This window comes from Solea solea, chromosome 2 (assembly GCF_958295425.1).
Source record: "Solea solea chromosome 2, fSolSol10.1, whole genome shotgun sequence".
In the NCBI taxonomy this organism is placed as follows: domain Eukaryota; kingdom Metazoa; phylum Chordata; class Actinopteri; order Pleuronectiformes; family Soleidae; genus Solea; species Solea solea.
The window spans coordinates 31,558,206-31,583,603 of record NC_081135.1 but is presented as its reverse complement, the minus strand read 5'-3'; the positions used below and the strand labels follow the sequence as shown (position 1 = coordinate 31,583,603).

The 25,398-nt window shown below is 39.6% G+C and overlaps 1 protein-coding gene across 2 annotated transcripts in view; it reads left to right on the top strand.

Moving 5' to 3' along the window:
• Positions 1-25,398, top strand: part of LOC131455300 (transmembrane protein 163a-like) — a 60,916-nt gene that overhangs the window by 10,687 nt on the left and 24,831 nt on the right. For both annotated transcript variants that reach the window (XM_058622850.1, XM_058622849.1), the window contains one exon: positions 5,630-5,749. In XM_058622850.1, coding sequence (XP_058478833.1) covers positions 5,630-5,749 — 120 coding nt within the window. The remainder of the gene's footprint in view (positions 1-5,629; positions 5,750-25,398) is intronic.

Sequence of the window (25,398 nt, the reverse complement as noted above, 5' to 3'; positions counted from 1 at the left end):
AAATACACTACTCAACGAAATGTATAACATTAGTCTTGCTGTTTTTTGGTATTTTAATGCAGAAATGTTACATATTATATCTCTAACTGTGCATGGAAACGTTCTGTCTGAGTCTGCTTTAAAGATACATTTTCATGCTAAATATATGTTGGCTATTCACCTCACAAATGTGTTCCGCTAATATATTCCCATTCATCATCTCATTTCCATAAAACCTATCACACAAAACATTCCTCTGTGGGTAATACAAGGGTCTCACTTATCCTAAGCCAATAATAGGCCATATAATCCAGTAAGGTCTCTGAATGACCTATAAACTGGGTCTGATTTAGAGGGATAACACTTATTGTAAAGTAACTCTTAGCTAAACTGTTTTTAATCAGAATGACATGGTAAATTAACTCTGAATAAATTGCAGCATGCAACTCTGAACATATTTTGGTGTTGTGCAAAACTGCAATGACTCCTCAGATTGGTATATGTTGTCAAAAAATCGGTCACTGGCACTTACAGCATTTAGTGTGTTTACCTGCATGTTAATGGTCCAATTTTACTCGGACTAAGTCAATAATTTGGTTTTCGTCGTGCCATGTAAACGTGTTAGTCAGACAAAAATCACAACAAACCTGGACAATGCGATTCATAGTCCGATTACTCCTGCATGTATACACGTAGTCGGACTGGAATCAGACTTGGTGTACACTTGGCATGCACCAAGATTTCTGAAGTAGGAGTCGACATATAAACTGCAGTACTGTTGCCGGAAATCGAACAGTGGTGGCGCGTGGACAACACAGCAACCACTAGAGTCAATCGATTTTCTCCTCCGTATGTACACTCGGACTCAGCAAGTTGTCCGATTGCTTGTCTTAGTCGGACTATAGCCTTAGCTCGATTAAACTGTGTATGTAAACGTACTGACTGATGAGCAACTGGCATGTTCTGTGCCTGTGTGAAGGGAAATGACTGTCATTACCAGCAGCTGGTGGTAGTCTGTATTTGTCATTGAAAAAGGGGAAACCACTATTTAGTATCATGCCATTCATTCTTCATGCACAGGGATGAACTCATAAAAGCACAGCAACTTTGAAGATGTCATTTGCATGCTTTGTAATTGTTATTGCTGTGTCTCTTCATCTTCTGATTGGCTGGAACTACTTGTCCCTGACAAGGGTGGTGTACGCCAACCGTGTGTCCTAGGCCTTTAAGCTAAAGTGAACCCAGTCAACTTCCCATGGCCCACCCAAGAAATTACAAATATGATAAGGCATTTTAGGAAGTGTCTGCTAATGTGTTACATATTTCTCCTTCCTCTAATGGCTCTTAAGACACTGGCCAGTTGAAACACACTATTGATCCTTTTAAAGGAGTGCTTTTAAGAGATAGATGGTTGAAATAAAGCAACAGAGGCCAAGATATAACAACTTCAGGTGCAGAGTACAGAGTTTCAAAACAAATGGGTCCTACATGGATCCAGTAGCAACTTTCATTAGACTCTCTCTGCCCAGTGATTGACTTTGTGACATCTCACTGTCAGGTTCTGAGGCTGTTTATCAATAAATCCAAAATTGGCTCCGTCTATCCTCCTGGAATTTCTTTTTACAGCTGCTCTTCTGATTAGTTTCATTTGAAGCCAGTGTACATATTTCTGAGTTGTTGTATGGGCCTATTTTACAATTGGCAGCAGGCATGACATGAGTACTTTTGCTTTTCAGACTGACACAGTTGTCATTTTCCAGTCCAGTGCCATAAATGTACTTCAACTAGAGCCCATTGTCTCAAACTAAGACTACTCCTACTAACAAATGGGCATTGTTTAGTGTAAAAATAAAGTGCGAAAGTGCCGTGAGTCTGAGTAGGTGGTCTCTAAATCGTCCTGAGGACGGATGGCGTTTTGGTCAGCCAAGGAATGTGACCTCTTTTTGTCATCAGATCCGATAACACTTTCAGAATGGATTGGGGTTCTTAGCATAATCTGCACGTGATCGGATCGCTCAAGGATGTTAATACAATAAAAGTCTGAACGGAGTCAATATCTTTCACACATTCACACTGTTTGTCCCAAGTGGAAGCTGCAAGAAACCTACTTCATTCTTCTGATCATATTTATCTATACCAGTTCGATTTTCCTCTCCTCCTCATTTCATTTAATAAGATATAACACATAGTGATATATGGTGGCGTTAAAGGTTCATAGCATGCTTTAAGATGTCTGACATTTTAGGTCCCACTCCAGTGCTCACATGGGTAGTGCATGTGCTTCCTTTTGCAAGTTTAGGCAGGAGGTGTTGATATCATTCTTTCGAGCTAGATGCCCGACAGTGAGCTGTTTCTAGGACGTGTGACAGAGGGAGACAGGAGACACGCACACTCACACAAAGAACCCTGTGCATTTGTCACAGTGAGCTGTGTTAAGTAAGGGACATTGAGCACATGTCCTCTCTCTGCAACACACAAGCCAGTTTAGCTAGTGGGGTTTTTACTCCACATAGGTTTTGAGTATCCTCTATTCAGTCATTTTTGTGCAGTTGTATTTTGTGATATAAACAGTATAATAAGGTAATAAGACACTCGTTTAGTAGCTGCATTTACTAGAAGTTAGGATTGTTTTCCCAGCAAAAATGCCTTTCATTTCTGTATTAGGATGGGGTTAAAGTTGAACTTTTGAGGATGTTAGAGGTGGGTTTTTCAGTGTCTTATTCTGATGCAGGTCGTTAGAACTAGAAGTTCAGTTGATGGCCAATAAATAAACGGTTTAATCGTAACATATGACGCACAGAATTGCTTAACTTAAATTAAGATTCATAGAACAAAGTGTATGTCTGCAGTGAAGTTATACTGTATATTTTAAATAATATGTCCAAACTAAATATTAAATACATGAAATTGTTATTTTATAATTCACATTTTATTTCATCTTATGTTAACTTAGAAGTTGTAGCACAGCATGCTTACACATGTATGGATCCCTTAAGTTGTACAGTGTGATGTCTTGAAAATCAATTACTGATTTTATACCATTTGGACAGTGAAAGTCAAAGTAAAATTTAATCGGTTTGTGCTGCAGAAATGTGTCACAGTCTTTTCTCTCATGTGTTTTCTCGTGTGTACGTGCCAAAGTTCCCACCCCAGAAATAACAGAACAATTCCTAGAAATCCAGATTGACAAAGAGTCCTGTCATCTTCAACAATGGAGTATGTAACAGTTAATGGATAGTAGTCCAACTGCAACTCAACAACCCAGTTGGCTAACAAAAGAACATTTACTTCGAGGGAACAACAAGATAAACTACCAGGACACACATTATTATCTTAGCACACTCCCTTTCTCTTAATTTCTCTCATTTATAAAAAGCAGAAAAGGATTAAGATTTCTAACCATGAACTCAAGAGCGTCAATCTAATTGGTTGCATCTGCTCTCCTTTCCTCCTCCCCCTCATTATTTTCCTGACTTTCTCTTCCACTATGCCTGTAGCCTTCAATCTTCAGCAGGGTGATGAGGGCATTTTCCAGTCAGTTCTAAATAAGTGAATGTCCCAGGTTACATCATGGTATTTGTTTGATCAACTACATTTTGGGAGTTTGACCCAGATATGGGAACTGTGGAGATTTTTTATTATACTCATAATATCTTCCCTGTGGGTCCTCCAAATTCATCGAAGTTCAATAGTAAAACATCATAGTTTCCTTTTAACTCTCTGTTTTGGTCAGCTTCTCAGTCTAAAATCTCTTGGAGTTCTGTGAGAGGCAGAGGACAATCATGGGACTTCATCAGCTCACTATCAGCAGTTATTTCTGGAAGGATTCCCACTCCATGACGCACATACAGTGAGAGGACATTCCCCCAAAACAGAACTGTTATATGCCAAAAATGACCACTGCATATCAGCAAACTACAAATAAATATATGTAAATATGCCTCTGTTTTATATTTAACAAGCCTGGGCCAAATAATTTCCAAATATCATTTAGCAGAACTGCTGTAAAAAAATAAATAATCTATGTTTTTTGCATACTTTTTAAAATAATGATAAAATATGCTTTTGGTGGTCTGTTGCATTTTCAGAATTTTGGTGTCAAACAGTATAGAAAGTATCGATTCTGGTGACATCCCTATTCTGCCCCTGCACAATGCTTCACCCATGATCTATAATCTTCAGCATAACATGGGAGCTCAGGCATTACACAGCGTTTAGTGTCCCTCAGTATAAATCCTGGACTGACGCCTGCATTCTACGCCTACATACTCTATCTCACATTCCTTTCCAGTAGTGGTGATTTCTCACCACACTATCCGCCTCATTTGTATATCCTTGTCTTCTTTGAGTGCCGAGTTATATATGGATGGGTACGAGCAGACTTCCTCATATAACGTCAAGCAAGTTTCCAATGGCTACCGTCTTCTTCATTGTGTTTTTTTGACCCAAACAAGTGCGGAAATAGAAAGTGTTGTGCTTCATGGTATTTACGTAGCTGATGTGTCTTCTGAGATTATCACACGTTCCAATGAACTTTTCTCACCCATGCTCCAACTTTTAGGTGTGGGGGGGGGACTACTGTGCTAGACACCCCAACATTTGTAATTGCATAATTAACCAAACTGAACCGTACTGCTTGTTGGAAAAAATGAATATTGACAACATTAAACAGAATATTAAGTGCCAGTTTCAGAAGTTGTGCGTGTACAGCACACTACAACACTTTAAAGACCCCCGTAAATACAGCAAATACAGAATTTCACCTCAAACATTATGTATGTTATTAAAAAAGTGTCTAGGAACGTGGAGAAAAAAACTGTGGAATAAATAATTATGGAGCAAAAAAATTCCAAACAGTTTCTCTTCTATTTTTTAGGCGTGTCTAAAAATGTGGCTACATGACACCGTAGCTAGCATAAAGGTCCATTTGTATGCAAAAGACATAGACCGACAGAGCATTACTTTGCGTTCATTTCGTCGAGTTTAAATGGACCTTAACTCCTCTTTAAACAAGGAATAACAATATAAAAACCCTCAGCACACTCTATCAACAGTTTACTGTGAGTCACTGCACCTGCTCCTACACTACTGCCTTTGGTTTGCTTGCTAGCTAAGATGTCTCTGTCCTGAAAATGTGACTTACCACAATGTGAAACCACACAGAAAAGCTCTGTCACTTTATATAAATATCCTACAGATGACCTGAAGTAGAGAAGAACAGAAAGAGGTCTGCTTCTCCTCTCCTCCTGCTGTGAGGCTGCAGGTGCTGCTGCTAAAGGGGTAGAGGGGCGGGAGATGGTTGGAGGACTGCTGCTAAACTAGTTCAATTTTTAAACAATATGTTGTTAAACTGCTACCAAAATGGTGAAAATGTCACTTCTCTACATGTCTCCGGAGCAACGTTCGAGTAGGCAGACCAGAATACACATTTTCTTGTGGGGTGACAAAGTCAGAAGAGATATTTTTATCACTTCACAGGGACATGAAAATTAGCGTGCTAACAAGAGGGGCGGCTTGTTTATTTCACTGCTTTTATGTTACCCCAGCTTTTCTGACATGTGTAGTGACTTAACAACATGATTGCTAGAGACACTACGAACAAAGGAGGAACTGATTTTCTAACACAATTATTTACTTGGGCTTATTGCAGGTCTCCTGGAGAGCAGCATGCGTCTGAAGCCCCACGAGGCCCAGAGCTACAGGAAGAGGGCCCTCTGGGTGTCATGGATCTCCATCGTGGTCACACTCATACTGGCCGTGACAGCATTCAGTGAGTCTTTTAAAACACACATTTCTCAACATGCATGTGTACTGTTGCAATGTTGTGGTGAGCAGACAATCTGTGAGCATATTTCTCACTTCCTGGTTGATTAAGAGGATGTGTTGTCATCTTAGCATCTTTGCAGATAATCGTTTGTGCAGACATGTCGGAAGTTGTTTTACAAAACCAGTGGTTTACAATGTGTGAGTAAGAAGTATGCAGAAGGTTGGAGTTTGTTCTTAACACATAAAAAGCAGCTGATTTAGTTTGTGTTTACTATATTCTTTACGTGTCTGAGGTAAAATTGTCACAAATGCTGGGTTGAAATCCAAATTACTCATTTGAGTTTAGTGAAAGTTGTTTTTGAAGAGCACAAACGGTCAAGAAGTAAATAAAAAATATGTTAAAAAAAAATGCACATGTAAAAAACACTGATAAAACCCCCCCACTCTTTTCAGTTGATTAGTCAGTCCTGAAAGTTATGTAGGGAATTGGTTTTGGAGGAATATGTGTTATTATTTAATTTTCTATTTACATTCAGTTTCAAGGATGAGAGCTCTGTGAATTATTTCTAACATGTATGTCCTGCATTTTTTTATTGGCATAGAGGATAGAAAAATAAAAAACATTTTATTCAAGTTAATTTTTTATAAATTGCCTCTGTTGCTAGTTTAATTCACTAAAATTGAAGAAACTCTGTGATAAACTTTATACATTGTGCAAACTTATTGACACTAGTATCTTTATTTTTACTTCTTCTAATTTCAGTGTCATGTCTCTTGTGTTTATATGAAGACACCTGGTGTCACAGGACAGACTTGAGGTGTGGAGAAAGCACGCCTGGTGCTGGCTCAATCTTTATAATGTCAATAACCAATCACAGTATCTATCAGTGAGATGTCTGTCTTGGCTGAATTTGTTGCTATTGTATGATGATGATGCTGTTTGGTGCACTCTGACCAACAAAAACATTGTTTTTGCAGTTTGCGTGGTGCCCCTCCATACCCCCGATGCTGCAAAAGCATTAGCATGTGGCAACACGTGTTGTCTCATGATGTACGGAGGTTCTGTCATGCACAGTACTGTCGGACGTACAAAAGGGGATGTGGGTTTTTTTTTTTCCATGCATCAGTCTCAAGTCACAACGTCACCCAGACCCTTTTGGTCTCATCTGTCATGATGAAGCACAAACTTGTTTCACAAATCACTGTGACTGCGCAGATTCTCAGCGACTGGAGCGACTGGTTAAGCAGTGAGAGTGCTTCTTTAATTCAAATTTAGTTTATTTTGGGTGCTCTTTGGAAGGGATTCATGGAAACATTAGGAATCAAGTCTTCAAAGGCTTAATGCGGAAGTTTGTTCAAAGGGTTTAATAAAAGTTTTTGATTTTACTGCACTCTCACAGTGTCTGAGATAAAGGCAGAGTGAATAAAGGGCCATGATGCAGAATGGATACATTCTTGGGAGTGCCTCAAGTGTTTTAGTCGCTCTCACTTTCTTCGTATGAAACTGCACTGATACTTTTATAGAAACACTGTCGCAAAATCAGCTCTCAGGAGGAGGAGTGAATGGCATTCCTGTTATTCAATCACTTTAATATGACAAGAAATCTACTGCAGTGTGTGTGTGTGTGCAGTGTGCAAGAGAGAGACAGAGACTTAAACATAAGGAACACAATGACCCACAAAAAATCCTACTGGGAGATAAATAGGGATGAACAAGAGAAAGGAGGGATAGATGCAGAGACATACAGATGAGCTTCCCTCGGCCCCACCAGACGTTACTTCAGCCTCATTAGAATTGGTCGGGGCACTGGGTTAGGGAGTGAATAAACGATTACTTCTCTGTTGTTTTTGCCACACAGCATGGAGGCTAGCAACAAAAATAAAGACAGGTAGAGAAGCTGTGCAGTGAAAATAGTGTGAGAATATAAAGGAGTGGAGCTCTGAAAGGTGCTATGGTACCAGTGGACAAGTCGGGATGAGCCGTGGTAGGCAGCATTGAGAAAAGTAGCTTTTGTAATGCCTCAACTTTAAAGAACACCAGCATGCTGTTTTTTCCCTCAGCCTGTGCCCCACTTTCCCTCTGTCCTCCATCTTTCATCTTTTGAGTCTCATCAGCCTGTTTTTTATACCCACAACTTTCTTTACTTCTTCTTTCTCACCATTTCTACCAAACTTTATCCCTTTGATTTATTTTCTCCCCCACTCTAATACATTCCCTTCTCTGCAAAGTCAAAAGATGATTGGAGCTTATAAAACCGTCCAGCATCTTGTCCTGTGGGGTTGTCACTTTTTTCTTTCAAATACAATATTATTTCAAATGTAAGGATGTAAAGATCAAATTCAAACTGTGTTAACTTGCTTGAATATGCTGCCATCTCATATGAGCCTATTTAAGTAGTACCCATTAGAATCCAGCAGAAGGTGCATGCATGTAAGCTTTCCTACCATATCCTATGACAAGTCCACAGTACACGAGGGAGTTTCCTCTCTCGGCAGATACCAAACACCCCCCAGCTTTGATAACGAGACATGATGTGCACTGAATACCCGCTAATAACCTAACCTAATACTCTCTGTAAACTGGCTCATAAATATCTGTGTGTGCCAGAGACATCTGTGCAGGGGTAATATAGTTAATAAAAAAGCGAGTCACACTCGATCCAGATCCCATTGATGGACTTTTGTTTCTGGCAAATTATACCAGGAATGAAGTTGGGCCGTTTGCCTTGACACACGCTATCGGTTCTATGTTTGTACCACAGAACCAATGTAACAATATTAAATTTTATTCTAGAGCTGTCAGAGCTTCCTCCTGTTGTTATTTACCGTTCAATGAGTTTTTATTCCATCCTACTCTACTAAGTGCTGTATGTTATGAATCCTCTAACTCAACGCAACAATGAGGTGATGATTATTACAACTGTTAACAAGGTAAACTGTAATGGTTGTGGTGTATAATGGGCAACTATAACTTTGTTGCTAGTGTCATGATGATGATGCTGTTTTGCAGTTTGCGTGGTGCCCATTCAAAGGGAATGACCCGACCTCTGACGCTGCAAAAGAATTGGCATGTGACAACACTTGCCACCACAGAGAAGTTCTGTCATGCACCGTATAGTTGGAAGTACAAAAGGGGATGTGTTTTTTTTTCTTTCACGCCCGGTTATGCATTAGTGTGAAGTCATACATCATTCAGAGCTTTTTGTCTTAGCTGGCATGATGAGGCACAAACTTGTTTCACAAATCACTGTGACTGCTCAGATTCTCAGCTTTTGCCCACGTTTTCTCATATTAGACACGTATAACTAAGCTGAGTGGAACTGAAAACTCCTCAAAAACTTTCTGATATTGTGTTTAATTTTCTAGCCATGGACCTTTTCTGTCTTCTCTCCTTTCTTTCTTACTTCTCAGAGATCCTGCGTCTCTGAGATGGAAGAATGTTCATGGTTGTTTGTCCGCTGCCCTGTTTTCAATTGAACAGTCTCAATTTGATGATCTTGTTCATGAATGGCTGCTCTGTGTTTGCTCACGACCTTTCTTGAGAGTCTGTGCTTTGCACTCTCTTGGCTAGCTATTCACCCGTAAAAGTGGTACAAGTCAGATGTTCTATTAGACACGTCAGACTCACAAGAGGTATCAGCAGCAGTGCAGGTAGTTGTTCTGCTCTACTGGCTTTTAAGTAGCCAGCAGCGTGTCAAGCAACAATTACACAAAGGCTACAAATGTGTTTGACCAACAATTTACTTCTATGCACTTCAGTGTGGTAGTGTTTTAACCACTTATGCCTCTTTCAACATTTTGAGGAAATTCCTGCTTATGAATTTTGATTTGTTTGACACAAAAGATCGACCTGGTTAGGGCTAGCAACAGATCATGGTCTTTCAACACGGCATAAAAACACACACCCACAAAAACACTTTGTAACACTGTCCTTGTAGCGCACCAGTGTACCACAAATCATCAGTAGAAAATGTATTCCTTATGAAATGTAATATTAAGAATGCAGCTTAGTAGTGTGGAAAAATATGTTTGGATGAAGCGTTGTCATAATATGTGACTGAAAACAACAAAATGTGCTTGTTCCCTCTGTTTGAGTATCATCAAAGGTAGGGTCTGGTTAATTCATATAATTACATTTTAAGTGATCAAACAATTCTGTATTTCAAATAATAATGACCATGGAGCAGACAAAAACCTGAGGTAAAGGAAACTAGTGAGAAAGCAGCATGCTTTTGTTAGGTTTGGACATTTCACAGTATTTACTAACAGTCAGACGAGTCTTAATCAGGGAAGCGAGAGATTGGCATTCACACTGTCGTCTAAGACGAGTCTTTTAAAACTGTGATGAATGCTGCATCATCCACAGTCATTAGAGGTGCTTTCACCGACTCCTCCTGCTTCCCTGTAACTCATTTGCTGGATGGAAAAAAACAAAACACAGAGAGGGGAAAATAAAGCAACGAAGAAACAAACTACTACGAGCCACAGAAGGCAGCGTATACACAATAGAGATATTTGCACTCCGCTGTACAGTGGTATCTGCAGGCCATTTGTCATATCTGGGCAGTCGCTGCAGAAAAATAGTCATACTAATATCTGTCAACTCCCCCTCCTCACTCCCTGCTTTGCTCCCACCAATCCCTCACCTCACTCTTACCTGCTTTCCCTCTTCTCCTCTTCCCTTTCTGCCTCCCTACCTTCTCAATCACCCACGCTTCTCCACCCAGTGTCTGTCTCAGAGTAGAAAACACAATCATTTATTCATTTGTTTCCCCCCCTCCCCTCCTTGTTCAGTATATTTTTACTGGTGAAATGCCAAGTTGCCAGCCGTGGAAGACGTGCCATTTTTCTGCAATGCTTTCTGCTGAGTCTCTCGTCTTTTTTGTTGTTTGTCCCGCATGTGTTCCCTGTGGCATTTGTAGTGGAGCTTTGTTTATTTGGTCTGTGAGTTATTTCTGCTTATTTTCTTGTTGTGTGTGTGTGTTTGTGTGGGACTGTCCAGATGTGTGGTATTTCTGTGATTAGTACAAATCATCCGATTAGACTGAAATCTCCTGGTCCAGATGGTCGTCACATGTCATTTTGTTATTAGGTGCAGTCTGCAGCCTTTTTATTTCAGTCTGTTGGGGCCTTAGTTCCCTAAGAATGCAAATGATATGGACTAATATATGAACCAAGGTCAGCTTATTTGCGAAAGACCTAGGCCTAGGTCTAGTCTACATGTAGGCTGTTTTTCAAAGATGGTTTTAACATGGCTAAAACAAGTTCTCAAGTTCTCAAAAACATAATCATCCCCACGAAAACACAAAACCCACTGTTCGGTGGCTGTAGGTCAACAGGTGGCGATGTAACCATAACTGTGAAGCTTTGTTGGCCAATCAGAAGAAGCTTTTTCCAGTAGGCGGTGCACTGCGGGAAAGGAGGATTATCGGTTTGGACTGATAATGAAGTTGAGCTATTCCTCAGCGAGTAAAGATCTACACAATATACAATAATTTATAGTTATTTTACGGTAAATTTGAGTTATTTATGTGCAATAAATTCCATTTGTTTCACGTTGAAGTCAATGAATCCCAAATAATCGATTTAAATTTGGACCCAAATCATTGTGATTACTATTTTTCCCATAATCAAGCAGCCCTTACATTTTATACTATATTTTTAGACGGCAGTGTATAAAGACAGGACAGCATAAGGTGAATTTGACATGAACTGTGATTCTAAGAGAAGGATTTTAATGATTGTGGTGTGTTTTTCTTTAATTGCTGCTTTTATGTCCAGATGAAAAATGTCATGAGCCTTCCCCTCCACTTTTCTACCAGCTGCCTGAAGAGGAACCCAGTATTTTGTTAGAGGATGTGTCTTCACAATGACAATGACTATTATCAGATAACATATGAAACTGCAGTCAACAATTTGCTCTGAATCTCTACTTTCCAAACCTGAATTGCACACACACAAACACACAAATTGTGAACACGCTGAATCAAATCACAGATAATGCTTTAGAATGCGATCTTAAATTGAACTATACATACAGTACCTGCTCAGTGCTTAGGGTGCATCTCATCATTCCTGAGATAGTTAGGATAACTGGAGGCTTTACACTGAAACAATGGAAGACAATGTTGTGTAGTTAAGCTGAACTGGGTCACGCACCAGCTGCTTAAACATCCCATTCTTCACCTGCATGTGCAAGAATTGTGTGGTGAGGAGGACATTACCGGCTGAGAAAACCCTCAATTTGTTGGCATGTGCTGAGACTGTATTTGCCATTTACCAGCAATTATTTAACAAATGGCAACTAGTGTGTGTGTGTGTGTGTGTGTGTGTGGGTATTGAGTTGCCTCGGCAGCATGAAGCCACACTGTGTCACATGTCACTGTTGGCAGAATGGGGACAAGGGTGACTTCTCAGGGACAGAGTGGGAGTTACTTCTGTGTTAGCTGCTGAGTGTAGTTTATGCTCTCTGTGACCCCCCAACTGTAATAAATAAGCAAAGTTTAATAGTGGTTATTTTATATGGGGGGGAAAAACAAACTGTAAATGTGAACAACGTAAAGTCCATTATCGTGACATATGGGGTTCAGTCAGAGCCACATTATCAGTGAATTCTTAGTGAGTGCTTTGTGACAACAGAGAACATTCATAAAAACATAAACAGCAGCAACGTCACTCTATAGAATTTGATTAACTTATATAACCAGACGGAAGATGAATTAAGACAGTCCAATGTGTGAGTTACCTTTCTGAACCACATTTACTGTTGCTCCTCCTCATATGTAGTTTGATGATGTTTAATCCCAAGGGCTTTTCTGGCTATTTCTTTGTTTACAGCATGATAAAGCGTTTACAATGACAGTGTTTGGTGTCACTTCTCTGCAAAATATTTGCATATGACTAGACAATGTATTTATTACTTCAGCATGAACCCATGAAGTTCATGAACCCATGAAGGAGTCCACAAAATTCACTGCAGACTGAGGTAATATTTGACCACAGATGTAACCCGATCATCAATGACTCATATTGTCAGTTTCTGTGATAATCGATATATTGCAAGACAATCACATAGCGATGCGTCACGATGTCTGTCTAACTGAAGGAAAGAAAACGTCTGTAAAAGTTTAAAAGTGCAGGATTTCTCTGTTTATCCACAACATGGAGAACAAAGTGCATAAAGTCTATGTATTAAACATGGATTATCCACTCCTTCTTCTTCGGCCAGGTAACTTCCACCCAAGTTTCCCTCATTCATTTGAGCAGCACCACTGTGAGAAGACAGGAAGTAGTGATGCCCAGTGAATAGCTGTTCACTCTAGATCGCCTTAATTTGTTCATTAAAATGTCGATATTTGCCCTGATAATAGTATTGCAAATCAACAGACGGCGATATATCAACAAATCGATATTTTGATCCACCCCTAATACACATACAGCATATACAGTATATTACAAGTGATCATGCAGTGATACTGCATTGTAAAGCCATGGTTTTTCTGTGGAAGTACCAAACTGTCACAGTAAACACATTCTCTGACGCGTCCCTGAGAGCAGCAGTGAGGTTTGTCTGCGGCTTTCTCACACCAGATGCTTCAGTCTCATTTACCCGCTTCCTCCCCGAAGCGGGAGGACACAGACGAATCACGCGCGCAGACACATGAAACACAGGCATGCATGCATATATCTCTGGTATAGGTGTGCAAATGACGCAAGTTGAAGATACAAAGAGGGAAAATGTGAGCTTGGAGGGTTTTGGATGTAATTATTTGTCATTCAAGTACAACAGTGCATCCAGCTTGTGTAATTTTATTCAGTAGTGATTCAAGTCTGTGTGTGTGTGTGTGTGTGTGTGTGTGTGAAATCTGTATAAGGCAGAGAATAATGTCAGAGTTATAAATCACAGTCTTAATGTTCCCTTTAACAAGAGCAACCATTTTTCTTCTTTCTCATTAAGGCTGTTGGTCGTTCCTGTTCTTATTTAGTACATGACGTGTGCACACATTTACATCGCTTAGTTTGGGGATAAACACGTTTCATTTTGGATGAGCGTGAACAAAGCTGCAGAGAAGCTTTTTGTGAAATAAAAACAATGGATGTTTTATGGATGTTATTCTGTAATTGTATGTACGTTAGCATGATTTTGTTTGTGATTATATCTTAAATGATAAGATATAAGCACATGAACAACAACCAACATTGTGTTTCAACTGGTAATATCATAGGAAGTCAAATATCACTCAGTCCCACAATAGCCTCCTTCATTCAAAGATCAAGCCCACTGTCACGTCCATAATAGATGTTATATGTGATGCATGATTACAAGTTTCTCTTTATTAAAAGAGAAATTCCCCGGTGCAAGTCAAGTGGTGTGAGAATGACGCTGGGTTGCATCTGTCAAAGTGAAAAAAATCAAACACCTTTGAACGTGTGTATGTGTGCACACACCTGGTGTGGGGCCAAAAAAAAAAAGACCTAACGGTATTTCATGGATACCATGTGGTCATACAGGGCTTGTTACACAGCTTCAGTCTCGTGATTGAAGTTGATAAATTATGAACGCTTAATTGGACACACGTAGGGGCACGTGTGGGTCGTCTAAATGCGAGACAGCGGGAGTTTCACACAGAGTCACTGCTGTCCTCCGTGTTTGTGCATGTCTTTGAAGTTTTTAGCTTGTGTCAAAATTAGTAAAAGAATAAATGAAACCAAAATATGTGTGCATGATGTGCCTCCTGGTTTTGACCTAGTTAAATAGCCAAAGGGAATTTGCAGGAGCCCACGCTGAGGTCCGTCATAGATTTAAACGACTTTGATCCAAACAGAATACTATGATCTTTCCAAAAACAATGTAATTAATTTCCTCTTTTGGCGTCTGTGTACAAATTTAGCCTTTGCACATTCCTTTATTTTACATTTGTTTACATCTTTTTCCTCAATGTTTTACCCTCATGGGGCATTTTTATTTGAAATGAGTCGGTGGAGGGAATATTATGGTATACATGTGGCTATTGTAGCTAATAAATGGCGCTGCCATCGGGCAAAGTAGCCTGCTATAGCTTTAAAAAAATGAAGCCGGTAAGGTCATTGCACCTCAGTGCGGTAATGCTACACTATTGATCTTCTACGGGAAAAAAAATAGTGTTTTGATTACACTGCAGGGCTGGTGCAGGATAAGAGAAGCTTTATTTGTTAAAGCAAGGTATGAAGGATGTACGTACTCAATTAAAAATGAATAAAGGTAAAGAGAAGGCAAATAACATTTTTTTTTTACCTTGTTATGACACAAACTCATTTGTTATGACTCATGTTTAGGCATTTTCATATAGCACGGTGTATCCAGGCTTGCAGCCTCACGGCATCTTTTATCAGTCAGCACCACTTGACTATTTTTACTCTGCACTGATGAGACACAGAAGTGAGATGGTGAGGTGTGATCAGAGACGAGCGTCAGAAGAGTTCCTCTGTGCCTGAGTGCCTGCGAATGTGTGTGTGCATATGTGTTAAGATTTATTTCCTTGTTAGACACACACTTGTGTTTGATGTCTTTTACCTTTTCTCCGGCAAGGTCTTGAGATCACAATGAGGTGTGAGTAAACAGACGGCAGAGGCAGAGATGGCCTTTATTTTGCTCCTTAACGATGTTTTACAGTGATTTATACATTGGGAAGCAGAGCTACAGTAAATGTCCGAACCATTGCTGCTCCTTCCTTCTGTTTGTCAATCAAACTCGAACATACGGCTGCACAATTAAGTGTAATGTCCACAAGGAAAGACAGTAAAATACTTTGTGATAAGACAGCATTATGACAACAACTAAAAAGATTGTTATTTAGGTGAGAAAATATGTTTGTTGACAGACTTGCACAACTAACGATTATTTTCATAATCGATTAATCTGTCGATCGTTGTCTTGATTAATCGATTCATTGTTTGGTCCATAAAATAACAGAAAACCTAAAAGTTGATCGGTGTTCATCCAACCTGGAAATGATGATGTTCTCAAATGTCTTGTTTTTGTCCACAAACCAAAATGATTAACTTTTAATGATTTCTTTGTTATCCAGAGCAAAGAAATGAAGAAAATATTCACATTTAAGAAGCTTAAACAATTGGAAATCTTCAAGCCAATTAACTGATTATCAAAAATAGTTGTCGATTAATTTAGTAATCGATTAATAATCGATTAATCGTTTCAGCTCTACTTGCACTTTGTTTTTTGGAAAATGACAGTCAATTTGCAAAAGTTATTTGTCACACCAGTTATGAATCATACCACAATCGCATTATCTGTCAAAAATAATCACAATATGAATTTATTTTTTTTTACCATTTTGTGCAGCCTGTAAATGAGAATCCACAAATCATCCAGTGCATGCAAACAGCCAATATCAGGTCTAATACTGGATGGAATGCTGTTGTATTTGTGTGGAGGGATACTGCTTCCACGTAGGGATTGTGTAATTGTCTATTTTTAGCTTTAATGGGTTACACACTGCTTGCCTTGCTTGCCGTGATGGAGCACCACTGCTCCTGAAAGCTGCCCAGCTTTATAAAATGTGCTTCTTATGATCAACTTTAATTGTGCTGTTCATTAGATGCTCCAAGTCCTGTGCACGTCAACGTCTTTCAAATGCTTCCGTCTCCGCAGAATTCCTGTTCGCAACAATTGCAGTCCAGAGCTATTCCAGTGGTTTCACTTAGAGACAATTGTTCTTTGAACTAATGCTAATATTAGCATGCCAAAAGTCAAATTTAACAAATGGTAACCAGCTTTATTTAACATAATAGGAATGCACTCTATGACCAAGATGATGCACATGGGAATTTCATTAGTTATAAGGATATCTTCTTAAACGTGAATATGTTCTGGTTTCTTTGGTGATTAATCAAAGTGAAGCTATTATACAAGTTAAGAGAAAGTGGGGAATTGTCAACAATATCTAGAGAAATTTCTTTTCATGGCATGTGAACATTTTGAGACTTAATGGCCCATTATGTAAGAAATCTATTTTAGTAAGTCATAAAATGACATCAGAGATTTATCATCAGAAATGAAGGAAACATTAAAATCATCTCAACCAGAGATGCATCTGCTGAAAGAAAGAAAGGAATTTGTAAACAGATATTTCATTTTAGTAAATAGCTTTCACCAAGGCCTCTCTCTCTTATATGTTGTCAGTGGATATTTAAGGCACGTAATGTCTTTGCAGTCTGTCATTGTCGCTTCTCTCTTCTCCCAACGTGTGATAATTATCTGCTGCTGCTGCTGCTTGGAGCAGACGCACGTTTGTCTTCACTATCTGCCTGTTGCTGAGACGTGAAAATTAACCATATAGGTTTGATAAAAACAAAACATACTGTGGGACAGTCATAGTTACAGTTGTATGTGTATATGTAGATGTACAGTACGTAGCTCCTTTTTAAAGGGCAAAAACAAAGTTAAATAGTTGTACATTTGCTCATTTTAAGCTCATATCATCAATATTATTTTCTCAAACTCGACACAGCTCCAATGTTTGAGTGGCCTCGCTGTGAGAAAATCAGTGGAGTTCATATTTAATGCATAACAAAAGAAACCTAGAGATATTGCATGTACTGCATCGTGACAAATACACTTTCAACATCATATCCGCACTCTGCTGTTTTTAAGAAATTTTGTGATGATCTAAGAATGTTTTCTTTCCTCATGCACTGAGGGAACACAAAAGACCAGGCATTGTAACTCCCCGAGCAGCCGACAGCTAGTTTGTCTGTGATCAATGGTAAACCGATGCTTGCAATTGATCCATTACCAAGAGGGCCTGTGTTACTCCTACTGCAATGTGTAACTTTGGGACAGATTATATTTTGGCCAGGGTTGCCTTAGGGAAAAGCGACTGGGAAAGCCTAATTTTCCACCTCAACGTGTGAATGTTTTACAGAGCCTTGTATCCGTGAGCTGATGAAACACCTAAATTGAATTGGGAAAGGCCCTAAGTCGTGTGTCTTAATTCCACAGGGGTAATATCCACTGCTTCCATCCTCCCTTTTGGACAGAAGAGAGGTGAAAACCGATGTGAGCGTTGCAGTTTCTGTCTCTGTGTGCTCACACACGGGGTTACACCTGTCATGGTTCTATTAAAAGAGACTGTACAAAGAAAGAGATGGAGGGGAAACAGAGGGAGGGCGAGGGAAAGGCCAGTCAGTGGAGTCAAGTGGAGAACAAGAAGAGAAATGAGTGGCAGCAGACAGTGAGGGGGAGAAGAAGAGGAGGAGGCGTGAAAGGCTTTAAAATGGCAAAGAGAAAATGAGGATGAAAAGAAACTGGACATTCATCTTTCTCCTCCTTGGAGTAACTGGACCAGATGAATGGATGTAGAACTATGGTCAGCGTTTCTATGCTTATAGAGATCAGAGTGTGGTAGTTGTTATTTCTGTTGTAATTAATATCGTTTCATTTTACTTGGAATTCACATTCTGATATTTTTATCTGTACTTGTGTTTAACCAGACAATGGTTCACTCCCGTGGCCACTCGGTGGCTCAATAAATGGACAGTCCGCTCAGGTTTGACGCTAACTCGGTTCATCCCAGGTATCGATCCGATCACTACTTTCTCATTACAACATGCCTCTCTTCTGAGGGGAGAAGAAACAGCTGCAGCCCGACCTTCAGTCGAATCAGCCTGACCTTCACTTTGACCTTCACCTTTTAGCTTGTTTGAATTTCACATATTTCAAACTTACGCTTTCTGTCCGAAAGCGTATGTAGCCATTCCCGTGCTTGTGAAGCCACTTGAAAGGGTGGAGAAGAAAACCCAAAATGCTCTCTGCACTACCAGAAAACACAGTTCTCCATTACTTTTGTCAACTCTGGGATATATTCTTTTCTCCACCACTGAATCACAGTATCCTCCTGTGAGGACTGAGCAGACACAAACCAAGCACCCACTCATGCAAGGTTAGGATAAAAACAAACAAACCCTCCTCTGCTCTGAACCCGGTCAGCTGTAGATGAGCAAAATAAGCAGTATGAAAGACAGTGGGAGTGTGGTCGTCTGATGCCGCGCACAAGCAGCAATTTCACAACAAAGATGCAGTTCTGAGTGTGACATGAGTGACGTTTACCTGTTCCAAATGAACCCAGCAGCACACGTCAAATTATATTTGATGTTTCATGTAACCTCTGTGCTTGTTTCATTAGCAGCTATTCTTCCATTCATTTGGACACCACAGCCTGAATCCCGAACCTTAAAGGAATACTTCACCGATTTGCATTTAGCTTTGTATCACTAGAATAGGGATAGTATTTTTGAAAAATCGTGCTTCTTAACCTCAGTTTCCCCTGAGTTGAGAAATATCTTTTTGGTTACGTGTCCACCACTGACATTTGGTCCTGTCGGATAACTTTTTAATAAGTGAAGCACTCAAACTGATTATCAAAATAGTAATAATCGAATAACTGTTTCTGCCCTAGTTTCAGCCAACCCTTTATGTAAAAAAAAAAAAAAAAAAAAACACAAAACAAGCGTACTTGTGTGTGAGTGCTCTTGTGCGTCTGTGCGTAATAACACGATAGGTCACAGTCGTCTTTTGTAACAATGATTCAAGATCTTTTATTTAATCAAAGTCATAACTATGTGTGTGACTCTTTTCAAATCATGGTTATGAAACTGACCGGATCACGTTCTGTGTGTGTTGTACAAGAAGGCAAACAGCTGGTTGTGAACCACATTAGCGAGGGATTGTTCCATGTTGTCGACCTCCAGGCTCACCTCAAAGATCCAGTAAGATGACCTCGGATGAATTTTAAGCTGTCACTTGTCCTCATCCATCTGCTTGTCCAGCAGTTTTCCCTGAAAGCACACACTGTAGCAACCGCCTTATTCATTCAGGAAATGATATCAGAGTCAACTCTGATTTTTTCTCCGTGAGGTGTTGGTTTTTCTTGTGAAAAAGGGTCAGACAAAGGGTCAAGTTCTCGCGAACATCACAGCAGTAGTTACAGTAGTAGAAGTAGTCCTTAACCATCTTTGTGTAAATAGGAGTCTTTCTCCTTAAATATATATCAGTTGTGTGTTTTTGTAATAGCAGGAGGGACTGCTGCAAAACTGGAACACAAATATGTGTTTTTAGATGAATGCTAGTCCCTCATTGCTGCCTTTTTTCCTCCACATGTATTCCTCCCTTTGACTTTTTTGTTTGTTTTTCATCTCTGGTAAATGAACACAACAGATGGTTGTTACAGCATGTATAATAACAAATACTAAAAAGCAGTTGATGCCCAACAAATGTTAATGTCCTACTGTTCATAGATATAACAGAGCTCCTTTTATATTGTATATTTACAGTGTGTCCGTCTTTTGTTGTGCAAACTATACTATATATGAGTGATTAATACAATATAGTAACACTATCTATTACACCAGTGACTCATAGATTACATGACTTAGTGAAAGTCAGCATGACCAGCACTGAAAGCAAAGCCAAAATACTGTGACTACGGGGAAAAAAAACACTTGTCTATGGTATCCATTCATTGCTTTTGGACTTTGACTGTGTGAGTGACAGTTTACAGTAGGTTCGATGTGCCAAATGGTAAAATGTCGGAAAGATGACAACTAAATATGAGCTCAGAGGGCTCGAGGTGACCATGTCAGTTCTAACGGCTGACAGCAGACCCATGTCACCCATTATGTCACTGAAGTGAACCAGCACACTTGACACAGCCGGAGGGGAAATAACCCGCTCTGCTGTCAGAAATAAAATATAAAATATTTTTTTGAAGAACTCTGTGTGGTCATTTTATGTTTGCACTATTTGTTTTGTTAAAGTAGTAACACATATCATTACCTGGCACTCTGACTGTTTAAAGTAAAGTCTTGACATGTGGAAAGTTTTTTCACAGGCTGTACAAGGGCTGCCTGTTTTGTTTTTTTGTTGGCTAATAACCATATGAGGAATGAGATAAATTTCTCTCTTATGTCTTGCACCATGATAGGACACACAAAATCAGTGAAGACCAGGAGTGTTTTGCCCTGTGGACTGGTTTGTGCCTTCATCAGCTGACTCTCTGTGGTTCATGATATTAATGAAATGTCATTGCTTGCCAAATGCATAACCTCTGTAACGCCGCTGATTGGAAATAAATCCAAAAAGCATTTAATTCAGATTTACCACAGTCTTGTGAGAGATCCACTAAAAGTGTTTTCTTGTCCTCTCAACAAACAGCCTCCTTCTAAGTCATCTGGAAGGATTCAAGTAGGCCGCAGGAAAGGTAGACGCTGTGGTTCATGAGCTGCCGTGATTGTGACAGATTTCACCAATTAGCAGCGGGTTCGTTTATGTTGCACAACATCATAATTAGAAAGCAGCGGGGACATGGAAGTCTGAGGAAAATAAACAAGACCATAAAATGGCGCATTATTACCAGAAGTCACAGGGTTGAATGATATTTATTAGATTAGCATAGATATATAATGACAATGTGACCCAGGGGTTTTGGTTTTATGTCGCTTTATAGTTGTCGCATAGTTGTTTATTGTAGTTTTTGTGTCTTCCTGCTGTTGCTTCTCTGTAGTCATTTTGCAAAATGTCCCCTTTGTCCACTGGACCTGTGCCCAGTAGGTCAGTTCATTAAACCTTTTAATGCTGGTGTGTCTCAGTGTTTTGTAACTGTCAGTTAATGGTTTAATGGCTGAAATTTCTACCAGGACAGATTTGTGTTTCTGGCAAATACCAGAAATTAAGTTTGGTTCTTGTATGTTTTCACCACATCAGTAGATTTTAGTTAAAAGCTGTTGGATCCTCCTCCTCCATCCCAATTAAGTGTGTTCTTGTGTAAGTGTGTCGGGCTTGTATGTGTCTGTATCTGTTTATGCAGAACCGTCTCCAGAGAGCTCATTATTCACCTGTGGTTGCACAGTGAATTTGGTTAGAAATGACACTCTCAATTAGCATAAAGGAAAGACCTGTCTCCCTTCACTGTTTATACTCAACACGCAGTCATGCAGAGTCACATGTCATGTGTAAATACATGTGCAGGTTAAAGGTCACTTCATGGCAGCCTGTGGCCAAGTGGAAAGGGAACTTGGCTTGTAACCGGAAGGTTGCCGGTTCAGGTCCCCACCAGGTCAAAAGGGCTGGGGTACCCCTGAGCAAGGTACCCAACCCCCATTGCTCCCCGGGCGCTTCTCAGTGTGGCAGCCCACTGCTCCTAATTCTAGGATGGGTCAAATGCAGAGAAACAATTTCCCTAAGGGGATTAATAAAGTATAAATAAATCTTAATATTGTGCATTTTAAGAAAAACTCTCATTGTAAAAATTGCAAGTAGAAGAGAGTCTGAAAGTCTGCTGACAACTAGTGGTTGGGGCTTATATACAACACAAAACCACTGTGAAGACTATTTGCATATTGATACAGTGGTTCAAAGAATAAATACAGTATATTTCAGTATCTTTTATACACCCCTAAGATATATATATATACATATATATATATATATATACATATATATATATATATATATATATATATATATACAGTATATGTGCAAAAAAGACACCCACACATATCACTCTGTCACTGTATTACTCTTCTTAGCTCCCATGTTCCATTACTTCATTCTCGACTTCTCGGCATGCCGAATCCTCATCTGAGTTATGTCAGAATCAGCATCTCCTCAAGGCCATGGTTACTAAGACCTGCACACAGAATTTACTAACAAAAAAGCCACAGTGTAGAGTGGGTGTTTTATGTTGCTGTTCAGTAAAGTACATAAACTATAGTAATTAAAGCTGAATCATGAATAGTTTTTGTGTGAATGTTTTGAAAGGTCCTTCATGAACAATTCATTTAAATTAATGAGCCATTTGGGTCGAACGAACTGAACTGAGGCGACCCGTGTGTTTCTCGGATTAGGTAGACTTTCAGTCAGTTGTGAGTGAATGTGTAAGAATACACCCACTCACTGAGTCAATGATATACAGCATTATATGCATTATAAAGAGTAGCGTGTTTTGTAGTTTCACATGTTTGCCGAAGTGTAACTGCACCTTTGGTTCTAGAAAACAAGAGTTAATGAGGAGTTAACCCCTCGGCTAGGTTTAAGGCCAGTGGGTGGGAACAAGAAGTCTATGTTTCAGTCGAGCATCCGTCAAGTGAACAAATGTTTTAAGCGACTTTGGACAAGAAAAATACCTTCTTTCTACATTGTTATTAATGCCTGCCCGCAAGTTACATTTTATTGTAAAAATATAAATAAATAAAGTTGATTTTTCACTTTGTATTAGCTGGTGTGGTCACAACAGTTTCGCGCAGCCGTGCTATGACAACGTGCCAGCCCCCAAACTGAGTCGAGCTGTTATTGGGTGGAGGTTATGCAACACACTGGCCATCTGTTGCCGCCCAGAAAAATAAGTAAATAAAACGGTAAATACCAGCAGAGGGCAGCATCTTTGTAGATACTTTGTAGAAAATGCTGCATGCTCTACCTTTAACCACAGCTGCTGTTTTGTTTGTGATTGCTTTGCTAATTATCGCCCTCTGTATTCCTGCCGTGGCCCACTGGTCTTGAAACATCTCAAAGCAAGTCAATTAGTTTGGTAAACAGTAAACAGTGGGGCGGTTATGTATGCTCCTGCCAGCTGGAGCACTGGTGGACTCAGAGGAAGCACTCGCAGAACCCGTGAAGCTCTTGTCTTGTCTGGGGAAGTGTAAGAAGAAAGCCTGACAAACAACAGACTAACCTACTGTAAAATATGTGGCTCAAACGTAGTTGCTACTCATCTTGTTCCTATCTTGTTTTTAATATGTTGCTTGTTGTCAGCAATTCTTTCCCCAAGAGGTTCTCTGGCATATAATGTTTGCTGTTAACAAAAATACTAGGTAAAAAAAAAGTGGTAATTTTGCCAGTTGGGAACTTGCTCAGTGTTGGAAAAGGTTTGGGCTTTAACAAGTGCATTTAGGTGTGAGACTGTATCTTTGAACATTCTTAGCCAGAACTGCAAGTAAAGTAAAAGTCACTTTCCTTAGTTTGTGTGTGACTTACATTTAATCAATGGCATTTTTGTTGTAGGGCTGCACGGTGTTGTTGTGGTTAGCACTGGTGCCTCACAGCAAAGAGGTTGCTGGTTTAATTTAATCTGGGTCAAACTGGAAGAGAATTATCCAAAGTTGTGAATGTGAGAGTGAATGGTCCTGTGAAATGCTCATGTGTTTCCAAAGTACTTTTCTTTTGTTAACATAAGCTTGTTACGCATCAAATTAACAAAACATCAACAAAATAGAAGCCACAGGGAACCTAAGGTGCCACAACTGATTTGAGGAGGAAGAAATAATCAGGAGTTCAATATATGTGTCAGTCCGTGGCATGAGAACCACTCAACTAATGGTGCATTTCCACCGGCTCTACTCGCCTCGCCTCACCTCACCTCGGCACGACTAGAAATAGTACCTGGTACCAGGTATTAGGCTAGTGGAAACACTACTTAAACCGTGCCGTGGCGAGGCGAGTAGAGCTGGTGGAAATGCGCCATTAGTTTAGTTAACATATCGACGCCTACAGGCTTTACTGCTTACACAGGCATAGTAGTACACTTCACAGTTTGGACTGTTACAGTGTGCCCTGTATGCCTGTCTACTGATGTCAGCTGGAAATGCCTGGGGCTATTTTAATAATTTTATATATATATGTATATGTATATGTGTGTGTGTATGTGTGTGTGTATATATATATATATATATATATACATACATGAATCAAAGTCATACAAAAATCATAGTCAACTGGAATAAATAGTTACTTACTGGTGAGATTTTATTTCACCAAGTTCAGTTCAACTCATTCATAATGAGCGCCTTTGTTGTAGCTGTAAAGAGTTGAAATGTCATTTGAAATGTCAGACTAGTCTCAGTTTCAGCTTTTTATCTTAGATCTGGGTTTTTTTTTTTTTTTTTTTTACTGAATGACTCCCACACACACAGAAAGAAAATTGCAGCAGCTTGTTAGCCCTGAGTCCTGGATGTAACTGAAACCCTAACTGCACAGTTAATTAGAATAAAGTAGAGCAATATCCACGGGGGTTCAATGAGATGTTGTTTATGTTATATTATAATTAGGAAAATGATAATTTGATTTTAGCATCCAGTGCACAGGCAGGCTGAAGAGTATCATAGGTTTATGCTTAATAATTTGTTATATACATTATGCTTAACAGATGGAATATAATGTATATACTCCTTCTCTACAGAGCATGTGGACTTTCTTTGCTCCTGCTTTAATCTGCAGAGACCAGAAAATAATCAGAAATCACTTTTGTTACCTCCCTAAAGGAGCTACTGTATATATCCTTTGCTATTGCCACCTAGTCACTGCATTAACCAGATGGATGGATGGATAGACACATAGATAGTGTAGCGTTGAGGTTGTGAATTCAGCCTCAAAACTTAATTTCTGTCCCCCGGCCTTGTAAAGCAACATTGGCCCTGTCATGACCACATGTCCCGTAAATGCAGTTACAGTACAACCAACCACCGCGATTGCCTGCCCCCTAGCAGGAAAAGACATTTGGCAGAATAGAAAATCACTCACATATTGCACATTAAACACGTTTCAGACCCTCACGCCATCCGTCCGCCGTAAATAAAAAGCAATTAAATTACAGCTCTCAG